The sequence below is a fragment of the Gossypium hirsutum genome, chromosome D05 (genome assembly GCF_007990345.1).
Source record: "Gossypium hirsutum isolate 1008001.06 chromosome D05, Gossypium_hirsutum_v2.1, whole genome shotgun sequence".
Taxonomy (NCBI): domain Eukaryota; kingdom Viridiplantae; phylum Streptophyta; class Magnoliopsida; order Malvales; family Malvaceae; genus Gossypium; species Gossypium hirsutum.
In genome coordinates this window covers 26,971,981-26,985,194 of record NC_053441.1, presented here as the reverse complement: position 1 = coordinate 26,985,194, position 13,214 = coordinate 26,971,981, and the positions used below count along the sequence as shown (strand labels likewise).

The window sequence follows — 13,214 nt, the reverse complement described above, 5'->3', positions numbered from 1 at the left end:
TAAAATTTTTAAAATTTAGGTCACTCCGAGGTAAATCATTTCAATTTTAAAATCAATTAAGGCATTAAATACTTTGGATTCGTTTCTAAATTATTTAAGTTTGAATTCAATTAAATTAGAATTTGATTTGATTTTTGACTCACCAACCTGATCCTAATTTTAGACAAACTCGGAATTCATAAGACTTGGGTCCCAATGGAATGAATGCTTCTATATTACTTACATTTGATGCTATTGAGAAATGAGAGTAAAATCAATCAATAACATAATAATATAGATTTATTGGCTTTGGTTAATTTGTTCACACAAAGAGAGGTGCCAACAACTTAACCCAAAATTTACCAAATAAGATTTTAGTTGGGGTCTCAAATAGTGTGGGGAAACGCCCCCACCATAATTCCACACTCGTATATAAATAATGCATGCTCTAATGTCTCACAGCAAATTACCAATCCAAGTCCTATAAATATTACCACCCTCCAGTACTATGATAACAAAGATGAAAAGATTTTCATATGTTGCCTTAAGTGCGGTACTGTCACTCATGGTGGTGGCGGCCGCAGCGTTTTCGGGTGAAACACTGTGGGCAGAGGCGGCAGTGACATGTAACCCCATAGAGCTCAGCCCATGCTTGGCGGCGGTCATGTCGTCCACGCCTCCATCTGAAACCTGTTGCAGCAGGCTGAGGGAGCAGACGCCATGCTTTTGTGGGTACCTTAACGACCCATCTTTAAGACAATTTGCTGATAACCCCATCATTAGAACTGTTGGGAACGCTTGTGGAGTTGCATATCCTCAGTGCTAAAACCTCTTCATTACAATACTATACATACATAGGGCAGCATATAGGGCTGTTTCTGCTGTCAACTATATACTGATCTGAATAAATGAATAATGATGATGAGATGTGGGATAATATTATTTTGTTTATCATTTAGTACATTACCCAAGTGAGTGATTGTTTATATTTTTGTAAATACTAACTTTGAGTTGAAAAGTTATAAAACAAAACTCGTTTTATTAAAATAAATCCCAAAATCCAACACTAATATATATGAAAAGATCAATGATATTTAAAAAAACACAAAGATCGAAGATATTTTTAAAGAAAAAAGATTGAAGATCAAATTGAATCTAACCAAATTAATTTAAATAGTTTTAATAAAAAACTAAAAAACCTAATTGAATTGAACCAAATTTACACCTAAGGGTCTTGTTCAAAAATATTGTAATGAAAAGATCATAGAAGTTTGTCATTAGGTATTTGACCAAATAGGATCGTCCGATCCCTGTAGAACTTATCACTAAAATACTACGAAAAGGGTTTTCACGATAGGGGAAATGAAAATCATTAGTCCCACGTGAAGTTTGTAAATAAGTGATTGTCTAAAAATGAGTAAGAAATATTTGCCTACTAAATAGGATGTATTAAACTCATGATTTAGATGCTTTTTATGAATGTTAATTAAGTATAGTAAGTAAAATGGAGAGGATATTTGACTTTAAAGTTGTAGATTAATTGTGAGATGGTGAGTTACTGCACATATAGTAAGTAGTAGGGTTCGGTTATATGCAAAGTTTTTGGAATCAGGTTAATGGTCAAACCGATCATACCCTTAGTTTTTTATTTATCTTGTTGAAATCCATAAATTATTAAAATTCATAAGAACTAAAAATATTTAAAAAAATATAAAATTTGATTCAATCATCAGCTCAATTAGATTTTAACTCGATTCAATCGATTTACGAGTTAATTAATTTTTTTACCTTAATTCTAATTCAATGTATTCGTCACCCAATTTGATTTTGAAAATGAGCGTTGTCGTGGAACTTGGCTAGCCCAAGAGCTCGACAAGATTGTTTGGCTTTTTATGAAGAACATGGCATGTTGCTAACACGAATGCCCCCTACTACTTATGACCAACACACAAGGGAGTGTGTCCAAGTGATTCCAACATGGCAATATACATGTGAAAGCTCGTCAAAAAGTACATATAAAATATCAACGTAATCAAAGCATGATCAACACACATTTCAACATACCTGAATTTTCGATGATTTTTTTTCTCCAAATCAACAATAACAAACAAAAACCGAAAAAACCAAATATTCAAAAAGATTGATGGACCAAACTGAAAAAGAAAAAAAAAAGAGGGGACACAAATACATCCTAAGACAAAAGCAAAAAGAAAAAAGAAAATAAATCATTTGATAAAGAATTTCAAATCTTTTAAGCAAAATCTTGGTTATAAATAGAGTTGCTCATGGGTCAAGTTGTGTCAAGTGTAAGTATGATATTAACATATTTTATATTTGTTCAAATCTGACTCGACCTAAAATATGGATCTAAAATTTTACTCAAACCCATCCATATTTGCAAAAGGCTAACACCAACTCATTTTAGACCCGTCCATATTATTTTAATTTTTTTAAAAATATTTATATTATATTATTTTAATATGTAATAATCTTATTTTTTTATTTATTGAAATTTTTTATATAATCAACTTAACATTATTTTAAAGTTTACATTAAAGTAGTATTATATATTTTGTATAAGTTTATTTTTTAATTTGTTCTAAATTACATAATATAAAACATTATAAACTTAAAAACGGGTCGGGCATTGAATGTAATCCCACGCTCGGCCTATATTTTAAACGGGTTTAATTATTTTATCCAAACCCTTCCAAGTTTCATGCGAATTTTCGAATGTGGATGAATAACCCGATCATAAACCGGACTAATTATAAATAAAGAAAATAGGTATCGATTTTTTTAAATATGGCTCTTTTAAAATAGTCGACGCCAAATGTAATAAAATGAGACAGAGTGCGTTAAGGCAGGCATGTGGGTAAGAAGGGAGGGAAGCATGGCCTGTTTTTGCATGTCTGCTCTTTTGTTATATCCTTGGGCCTACTTCCATTACATGCATGCATGTTATGGGGATGGAAGGATATCTCTTTGACTCCCTATCCCCTCTTCTATCCTATATTCTTTAGTATTAAAGATTTTAACCGTGTGATCCTCTCAATTCGCAACTACTTCTTTTTTCTGACGTTTTCTTTTTTTAGTAACAATCTTTTACACCCCACCATAATGATTTGAGCAGACACTTTTCTAGCGTTTTCATTTTTATTAGTAACAATCTGTTATACCCCACCATGATGTTATGAGCAGTTAAGACTTTCGAATAATATGAATAAACCCTTCACAATAATCTTTTTCTAAGAGCTCTTTAACTTATAATTTATTTGATTAGGTATATCTGTTAATTATTTTATCAAGTTTCAACTATCGTGTCACATTTGATATTATTCAAGATACATTATAACATCAGGCTACTTCCTCTGACCCGCCAACCCGTCAATGACAATTTAACACATAATATCAAAATAGAAGGCGCAAGTATATAGGGCCTGAAATCTAAGAAGAGACCTAAGCAATCAAGAAGCCTTTCTCTCTCCTATCCAATCCTAGGTCTCTCTCTCCCTCAACTTCTCCTTATTACTCTAACCACACTATCTAATGACTTTCTGCCTTGTCCTAAACAAGAAGAATCACTCGTCTCAACTACTTATCTATTCATGTATCAACAAAATCGTATTCACTCAATGGTTCAATATCTCATGCATTTTAACGACCTACAATAGTTGAACCTTTTACTTCAAAATTCAATTTCAATTTAAAGTTTAGTGAAGCATGATCCATTAGATGGAAAGGGAAAAAAGGAGAATTAAGATAGCAAAATCAAGAGAATTGATGTTCCTAAAACTGTACATCAGACTCCTCAACACCATCATTCAAATCCAACAATATCTCCACACACTCTCTTTTTCTCATTGTTTTTAGATGTTCTTGGAATTTAAAAATGACAATACACAAGAAAAAGACAATTTTTAACTTTGATTTGATGACTGCTTTATTAGAGGTTGAGATGTCTTTCCCCATTCTTCAGGTTGGGTTTTAACCTCCATTAACAACGCCACTACTTCCTTCATTGTTGGACGTTCTGCTGGTGAAGAATTCACACAAAACATTGCAATCCCAAGTGTTTGCAGCATTTCCTGAACCAGTTGGTCCGGCATTCCTCGAAGCTTAGCATCCAGAATCGATGCCGCCGGTTCGAAGCTGCCCATTTTCTTTTTCACCCACTCCACTATGTGCACTCCATCTCCTACTTGTGATTCCACTGCACTTCGTCCACTTAGTATCTCCAGAAGAACCACCCCATAACTGTACACATCACTTTTCTCTGTTATGTTCATTGTGTATCCATATTCTGCATCCAAAACAATACTTCGTAAGTTGATGTTACGGTCCTAATGAAGAGCCATGAATCCTGAATCAACTATGTACTAATCCTATGAAGTTAAATAGGGCGGAAGTAGGGAACTTACCTGGTGCAATATAACCATAAGAGCCGGCGACTCTGGACATTGCATGGTGATAATTTGGAGAGTTCATCAGTTTCGCCAACCCGAAATCCGCTAAATAAGCCTCGAACTTGGAATCTAGAAGTATGTTATTGCATTTCACATCTCTGTGAAGAATTGCCGGTTTACAATCATGGTGAAGATAAGCTAAGCCTTGAGCTGATCCTACAGCTATCTTGTACCTTACTTCCCAACTCAAGTTTCGATTGCCTCGCAAAAGCTGTTGTAAATTACCATTCGGGATGTAGTTGTATAAGAGGAGCTTAACACTTTTGTTGGAACAATAACCTAAGAGCTTCACAATGTTCCTATGGCGAATGTGTCCTAGAATCTGAATTTCTGCTGCAAATGAGTCCACGGTTGGCTCTTCGTCGTCCTTTGTTCTCCAAAGCTTTTTCACTGCAATCAATTCCCCATTTGGCATTTCTGCTTTGTAGACGATCCCGGAACAGCCTTTTCCGATCACATTCTCATCTTTTAGACAGTCCAAGATGTTATCAATGGTGAAATTGAGCCTTTGGAATGGAATGAAAGTCCATGGATATGAGAAGTCTTCAGCTCCTGGTGAAGATGATGAAGCTCCTGCCGATTTCTCCATCATGTACCTATGATTCCTTGTAACTAAATACCATGAAGCAAGGACTGCAATGGTAACTGATGCAAGGATCACTGAGACTAAAGCAACTGTTTTGGCTGATCTTAATCGGGTTTTTTGCATTAGGCTCGATGAACAAGTGGACCCATCGACGGATTCACATAGATTCAGGTTTTGCAGATAAGAATTGTAGGAAAGAGTCCTAAAGAAAGGTGTTACAGGTATAGGACCTGAGAAATTATTGAATGAGATATTCAAAAAAGTGAGACTAGTAAGGGAACCTAATACCTTGATTCTTCCATGTAACATGTTATGAGACAGATCAAGTGACTGTAACTGTCTCAAACCAGACATTGATTCCGGTATTTCACCGGTAAACATATTGGAACTCAAATCCAAACTGATTGTTAAACTTGTTATATAACCAATCTCAGATGGAATTTCACCAGAGAGTCTATTGTAGCTTAAATCAAGCAGAGTAAGTTTCTGCAGATTCTGAAACGATTTCGGGATAGACCCTGTTAATAAATTGCTGTTGAGAATCAGCTTGTTCAAGTAACTAAAATTACCGAAACTCAACGGAATTTCTCCAGTGAAGCTGTTTCGACTAAGATCAAGCTGCTCTAAATTCACAAGCTCCCCAAGCTGAGATGGGATTTCTCCATTAATGTGGTTGTTGTGAACATCCAATAGCTCAAGAACTGTGATGTTGGCAATCTCAGAAGGAAGACTACCTGTGAAATGATTCATATATAAGTCGAGGAACACTAAGTTCTGCAGTTGGCCGATCTCCTTCGGAATCTGCCCTGAAATCCGGTTTTCTCCAAGCCTTAACCTCACCAGTGACTGACAATTTGAAACACTTCTCGGCAACTTCCCTGATAAAGAGTTTCCAAGAAGCAAAAGCTTGCTGAGCTTCTTCAAACTGAAAATCTCTTCAGGTATTGAACCAGTAAGCTTGTTCCTGGAAAGATCAATGGAGTAAAGTTCAGTGCAGTTCCCAAAAGAAGATGGGATTGTTCCTGAAACTGAATTGCCCCACAAGAAGAAACTCTGCAATTGTTTCAAGTTACCAATCTGCCATGGAATTGCACCAGATAATTTATTCTTGTCGAGTTGAAGTGTAGTCAAACTCGAACAGTTGCTTATCTCCCAAGGAATCAACCCAATTAAGGAATTATCAGACAAGTGAAGCTGCTCAAGAACACCAAGCTTTCCAATATCACTAGGTATTTTGCCAGAAAGATCATTAGCTGAAGCATCAAGCACAACAAGTGATGAACAGTTGGATATCTCAGCTGGGATTGAACCTGTCAATGCGTTACCCCATAAAAGCAAGCTAGTAACCTTTTGAAGCTTGCCCAACTGAGGTGGAATAGAACCAGTCAGCTTGTTCATATGTAAATACAGATTCCTCAACTCTGAACATAATCCCAGTTCAGGTGGTATCGAACCAGATACCTCAGTATCATAAAGAGACAGTGTTTGAAGGTTGATCAAGTTGCCAAATGTTGATGGAATGGAACCAGAAAGTCCAGTGGCGGCTGCCCCAAATGTGGTCAGATTGGTAAGTAAGCCTAACTGTGTAGGGATTTCTCCTGTTAGATCAGGATTGCCGCCAATTCTAAACTGTTGGAGAGAAACCAATGAACCCATTTGAGATGGTATTGAGCCATTGAGGAGATTATCTTGTAGACAAAGAACTTGTAATGAAGTGAGGTTACCTAGCTGTGGAGGAATCCCTCCACTTAATCCATTTGAATTCAAGAAAAGGAACTGCAGTAAGGAAAGCTGACCGAGCTCCTGAGGAATGGAACCTGTGAGAGAGTTAGAGGAAAGGTCTAAAAGGCGAAGGTGAACTAGTTTGCCAAAAGAAGGAGGGATTGAGCCTGAAATATTGGTGGATGAGAGATTAAGAAGTTGCAGGGAAGAAAGAGAGGAAAGCTGTGAGGGCAAAGAAGAGATATTGAGGAATATGTTGGGCAGTGAGAGGGAGATAACTCTATTTTGTGGAGAACACGTTATCCCTTGCCATAAACATGGGGTTGAGCTCTTTGGGTTCCATGAAGAGAGCACTGGTGAAGAAGCTTTTGCAGATGGGTCAGCGGCTGATAAAAGAGAAAGAAGAGCCTCTCCATCAGGTGACAATGAGGTGACCAAGAGTGTTCTAAAAACAAACAGATAGAAGAACAAGAAATGGGTCCCTGCAAACAGGGTAGGCATTGCCATTTGAAGGTCTGAAAATGGCCTGAACCCAAGGTGGGGAAGACTAAGATCAAACAGGTTGAAACTTGAAAGAAAGAAAGAAAGAAAGGGTTTGTTGAGACTTTCAATGGAAACTGTGAAAAGCCACACTTCCAGGAGACAACATGCATGTGAGAGAGAAGGTTTCAACTTTCAATGGAGGTTTGTGTGAGGCTTGCTTACACTTTACACCAAACTGTTGAATATTTCTTTTAGTTTGATGAAACCATGCATGTGAACATCAAGGAAAAAGATAAATGGTGAAGAAATAAAATTTATGACAGAGATGGTGAAAAGCTTTTTTTAAGGCTGAGGCCATGCACTGTGAGCGGTGGCAGTTATGGTGGTGGTGAGTTTTTCACAGTTAAAGCTTTGAATGTATTGCTTTTTTTTTGGGGGGGGGGGAGAGGGGGGTTCAAATGCTTTGAGGGTAATGCTTACAACTTAGAACATTGAAAGACTCCATTTTTCAGCTGCAAATGCTTATTTTAATGAAGCTTAGAATTATTTTAAATTAAGTAATCAAATTCGATAATAATTATATGAAGCTATTATGTGCCGAATGGGGGGCAGACCGCAGTGCTACTGTTGACCACTTTGCAGTAAATGTTTGAAGCATCTTTTGTTTCCTTCATCCCCGTCCGTACACGTGTCATATCCCCATTTAGATGGGACCCTATACTGTGGGCCCAGCTGATGAGTGGCCGAATCCAACGGTTGAGCCTTAAACGCTAATGTTGTTGGCTAATGGTGACATACTTAATCTTGCAATTTTTTTTTATTTTCTATGTATATTTTATAATTCTCTTACTGTTGATTTTAATAATGTGATTTTTAATATTTTAATTTAAGACCGGTTTGATAAATTCAAATTTTAAGTATTGTGTTGAAAATTTAAGTATAAAATTAAGTTATAATATTTGTTTGATGCATTACTTAAAAATAATGTAATTAAATTATTTGATAAATATAGATTTAAAATTATAAAAAAATTATATTTTACATTTTATATTTAATTTTTAAATATTTCATTTTATTTAAACTAAAATTAAAATTTTAAACGTAAAGGCTTTATAGAATAATATAACATTAAAACAAATAAAGTAAATTTGAAATAATTGAAAATACACTTCATTCAGTGATAAGTAGCTCTTATCTACTTATTATTTTTCACACTTTTTTAAATAAAAAAAATTCTTTCAGATTGTTTTAATTTTAAATTATCAAATATGCATAAAATTTTAAATCATTGAAAATATGAATATAATTTTTTCAATGATTTATCAAACAAAACCTTACCTTCTTTCTTTAAAAATGTAATATTCTTTATCATTAGACCGACACTGATGAATAATTAATCTTACATTTTGCATATTTAAATTATTAATTCAAACAGCTAATTACATAGGAAATTTGCTTTATCAGCCCTAAAAACATGAAGCATAAAGTCAGGTACATCATCCCCAATTCAAGGGTTGTTTAATCATTGATTCAATTAAAAATCTTTTACATATCAGGGCAAGATATTAGATATTATGAATAAGTTTTGTATTAATAATATTATTTATTGAGTTTTAGCTCGATTAATATTGTTGTTAGTGTAGGAGAATGTAAGCTTGAGTGCACTGAAGGATTGGGAAGGAACTATGAGTAGTTTTATACAATATATCAAAAAGAGCAAATATTTAAAATATGTATTAATTGTTTTAATAATATTAGGTTTAAACCTTATTTAATTAATAAAATATGTATTCAAATTAGCATACCATCTTTATTATGAAATTAAAATATTAAAGTTTTACTTTTCATACATTATTAAAAAAGGTATAAAATAAAAATAAGATAAAATTGAATTTTCATTACTGGTTAAACGAATCTTTGATTGTATAAACACATCAAACAAATAAAGTTTAAATTCTTAATCCAACCTTGAATGGGATTTTTTATCCATGCTCTATACCAAACTGGAGCAACGTTTCAAATTTACTTCGCTAAAAATGATATTAATTAGGGTAACGCCGTAACCTCAACCTTTTTTTGGAATTTTCTTACTCCAGCTTAGATTCATATGTTTGTTTAAAAAAATAAAGAATAAATTTAATTGTTTTTATTTTATTTTATTCTATTTCATTTAAGTTTATATTATTTTTTATCAAACAGTCTAATTATAATGAGTATTTAATTTTAAGCTATGCATAAAAAAATTTATAATTTAAATTCAACATTTATTTTTTCAATTTATCAAACATAACCTTAATTCATATTTGAGTAGTAATATTTAGATTTAATATAAATAATAAATGAATCTAAGTTTTATAAAAACTATAAATATCCAAAATGCGGCATTCCTTAATTCTAAAGCCGAACGAGATTTAACTATTAGTAAGTTTATATTTTGATCGCTCAACTTCAAAAAATTACAAGACGATCACGAAACTATTTAAAAGCTTTAATTAAGTTATTGGGCTATTAAAATCGTTGTTGTAATCGAAAGCTCTAATTTTCCTTCTCTTCTGCAAATCAATTTCTTTTTACGAAACAATTTTGAACTCACGAATATGATAACCAAAACCCAAACAACTTTCTTTTTCAATCTCTAACACTAGCCATCAGATCAACTTGGATATAAGATATATTTTTCTACTCATTGATGGGTATTGATCTACAATACCGATTGTTTAATGATTTAAATGAAAATCTCTAAATAATTTGTGACTGAAATGTAGCGTTGGGTCTAGTTTACTATTAAAATATAAAAGTAGGTGAAAAAGAAGACATAGGGAAAGGAAACGCAAGACACATTTGATGACAATAGGAGAGAGGCAGCTCGGGAGATTGTGAAACCCAAAATAGGGTTTTTAATTTTTTACAAACAAACAAACAAAGCAATTACAAGGTCTTTCTTTTTACTTGCTTCCTGCCTTTCTTAGACACTAAATTATAACTAACGTATCCTTGAAACCTGAGTTATGTTTTTATTTTATTTAATAAGGTCGGAGTGGGTGGGTGGCGTGCTAATACAGGCAACTCTACTCCACATTCTGGATTCCGCCTATCTCCTAACCCTAATTAAATTCCAAACTCACATATTTTTGGATATTTACCCGAATTAGATTAATCATCGAATAATTATTCAATTTGATTTCAGTCTAATTTTAGTTAAGCAAATTATTTTAAAAAAATTATTAAACTTGATTCAATCTATTTTTATCTCGATACAACCGTCTTGTATTAGTTTACAAGCTAAATAGCTCTTTTCCTCACTCTAAAATAATGTGCCAATCGATTTTTAATTTAATCGATTAGATCAATTGGTCCAATCAATTTAAACAATTTTAATTTATTGTAGATTAAAAAAATATTTGGTTTTGATGTTTTAATTGTTATCTATATCTAATTTAGAAAAGATTGAAAGGATATTTATTATTTAAAATTATATTAGTTTTTATAAATAATGAATTTGGATATTAGATTATTATAGATATTAATTTATCATTTGCTTTAAGTAAGATTATAAACATAAGATTGATTTGAGTTTCCGAGGAAAGGGTGGTGGGTTCGTTTTGGGAGTGGGGCAAAACCAAAATTATAATTTGTGAAAGGCTCACACCACATGATAGAGGAAAATATCAAATTTTCATCATTGTGTTACTTTTACGGTACCATTTTATTTATTTAATGATATAGAAATTTCTATTATTTAATTATTGATTGAGTTTTAGTTCGACTGATATAAATACTATTGTAAATGTAAAAGGACGTAGATTTAAGTGCGCTGAATAGGGAAGAGACTATGGATAGCTCTAAATATTGAGTCAAAAAGAACAAATATGATTAGAACCTATGATGAGATTGTTAAAAAATTTCATTTACTTTTTTACTTTTTATATTATTTTTAATTACTTTTATCTCATTATATTATATATAACATGATTTTTTAAACATATGCTCTAGTGATACGTTTTAAGATTCATTAAGTTGTTAATTTCTTTTAAGATATCCAGTGATTACATTAATGTTCTGCCACATTAACGATTATTATTTAAGGGGCAAAAAATGACTAATAAATTTTAAAGGTTTAAAATATAATTTTATTATTATATAATTTTATAATTTTATAAAATTTGACAGAGTTAAAAAAGATAAATTTATGATGACGAGGGCAATGGTCACTTAGGTCAAACATTATATGAGAAAAAAGTCCTATCCTTTTTTAGAGATAAAATATTAAAATTATACATTAAATTTGTTTGATCAAATGTATAATTTGATATATAAACTTGGATTTTGTGTAACTATACATATTAAACCATGACTTTAGTTCAAATGTATATATAAAACTTTTATTTTGATATAATTGTACAGATTTAAATAATATATTAATTTATTTTTATATTTGATAAATTTAATTATCTATGTACGTAATATGTAACGTTTAAATCTATAGTGACATTAATTATTTATGAAAATTTAATCAAATCAAAATATCGTGTATAAAATTAGATAAAATCAAAACTCATGTAAGGGTGGAGTTAGCTAGGGAGGCTGGCCCCGACCCTCCTAAAATAGAAAATTTTTCATTTAAGCTATTTTATAATTTATAAAATTTTAAATTAATAATGATAAAAATTTGATTTAATCCTTTAACAATTACAAAGATATAGACTATTAAAATAGAAAGATTTTATGGTAAAAATATATAATTTATTTTCGCCCAAAAAAATTTCTGACTTCAACTCTAAACTCATATATAACTTTACACATTAAATCAAAGTCGATAAATGGGTTACTTACATTAAAAAAAAACCAAAGTCTTGGTCATTTAACTCAGCAATAATTCTGATATATATACACGCAAACAAACTCGGCATTAATTTAAGGAATAGTCTAAGGGTTCACTGCTTACTAGTGAAATTTCATAAAACAGAATATTGTTAACGAATGATATAAAACAATCTTTAAATTTAATTAATATATTACTTATAATATAACAATTTTATTCATCATTTATAATCTATTAAATGAATAAATGGTATTATATAGGATAAGTAAGTTTACACTTTCCTCACTTGATTTTAAAAAGTTACAAATTGGTCACTAAATTGTCTAGACATAATTGTTTAATTTATTGAACTATTCAAACATTATCGTTTAAGTCATTGGCCAATTAACTTGATACCATTTGTCTGATATGTTCGTTAAGTCACTATTCATCATAAGGTAAACTACATCTAAGGGCACTCAACTATTGGTAGGTATGCACATTGGTTACTCAATTTAAAAAAGTTACAAGTTGGTCACTGAATTATTTAAGAGTTATGGAATGAGATTTTTGTACCTCCTTCATAGTTGTATCCAATAATCTTACGATTGTTTGGCCTCCACCTTTGGCGAAGAAACACATTGAACCAAAATTTTTTTCTTTTCATTTCAATTTTGCAGTTTAGTTTTCCTTGAAATGGCTTGAAACATCCTAAAACTCCCCTAATTGAAACTCAAAGCCTTAATGAATGAGCTCTTCAATCTTCAACCATTGTTGCCGAATCTTCACCTAACTCTGATATGTCCCTTTTCTCAGTGAGAGTGTTTCCTTGACTGTTTAGGTTGACCATTCTCGATTGGAACTCTCAAACTAACTCCTGATCAAATTTAGTACATTTGACTTTTTTTTTTTTTACATTTTGATTCTTTTTTCTCTGGTTTTATTTTGTCCCTTTGCTTCTTTAGGTCTTGTTTGGAGCTCGCTGAAATAAGAGACTTTCTTCCTTATTTTTATTTGCTTTTTTTAAAAAATATTTTTGTTTGCTTTGATTATGGTTGCGGTGATATTTGGTTGATGGTTCAATGCAAGGGTGTGTGAATATATTGATTTTGGATTTTCTTAGGTTATGGTTTTGGTCAAAGGGGAAAAGGTGAATGAGCTATAAGCTTGACAATGA

The 13,214-nt window shown here is 32.0% G+C and overlaps 2 protein-coding genes across 2 annotated transcripts; one reads left to right on the top strand and one right to left on the bottom strand.

The window, feature by feature from the left end:
* Positions 1-434: 434 nt before the first annotated feature.
* LOC107903119 (non-specific lipid-transfer protein 2) lies at positions 435-916 on the top strand. The gene has a single exon (XM_016829167.2). It carries the CDS (start codon positions 488-490, stop codon positions 803-805), a length of 318 nt encoding a protein of 105 aa, XP_016684656.1. The 5' UTR covers positions 435-487; the 3' UTR covers positions 806-916.
* Positions 917-3,742: 2,826 nt separating this feature from the next.
* On the bottom strand, positions 3,743-7,667 carry LOC107904917 (LRR receptor-like serine/threonine-protein kinase RGI5). The gene is made up of 2 exons (XM_016831437.2): positions 4,401-7,667; positions 3,743-4,282 (listed from the first exon to the last, which is right to left on the bottom strand). Exons 1-2 carry the CDS (start codon positions 7,258-7,260, stop codon positions 3,900-3,902), a joined length of 3,243 nt encoding a protein of 1,080 aa, XP_016686926.2. The 5' UTR covers positions 7,261-7,667; the 3' UTR covers positions 3,743-3,899.
* Positions 7,668-13,214: the final 5,547 nt, after the last annotated feature.

What these genes read in the sequence shown, in the direction of transcription:
- LOC107904917 (XM_016831437.2), bottom strand. Translation starts at nt 7,260, where the DNA reads ATGGCAATGCCTACCCTGTTTGCAGGGACCCATTTCTTGTTCTTCTAT. An exon ending in TTATGGTTATATTGCACCAG is followed by an intron (nt 4,283 to 4,400) that starts GTAAGTTCCCTA and finishes TTTTGGATGCAG; the next exon opens with AATATGGATACACAATGAAC.
- LOC107903119 (XM_016829167.2), top strand. Translation starts at nt 488, where the DNA reads ATGATAACAAAGATGAAAAGATTTTCATATGTTGCCTTAAGTGCGGTA.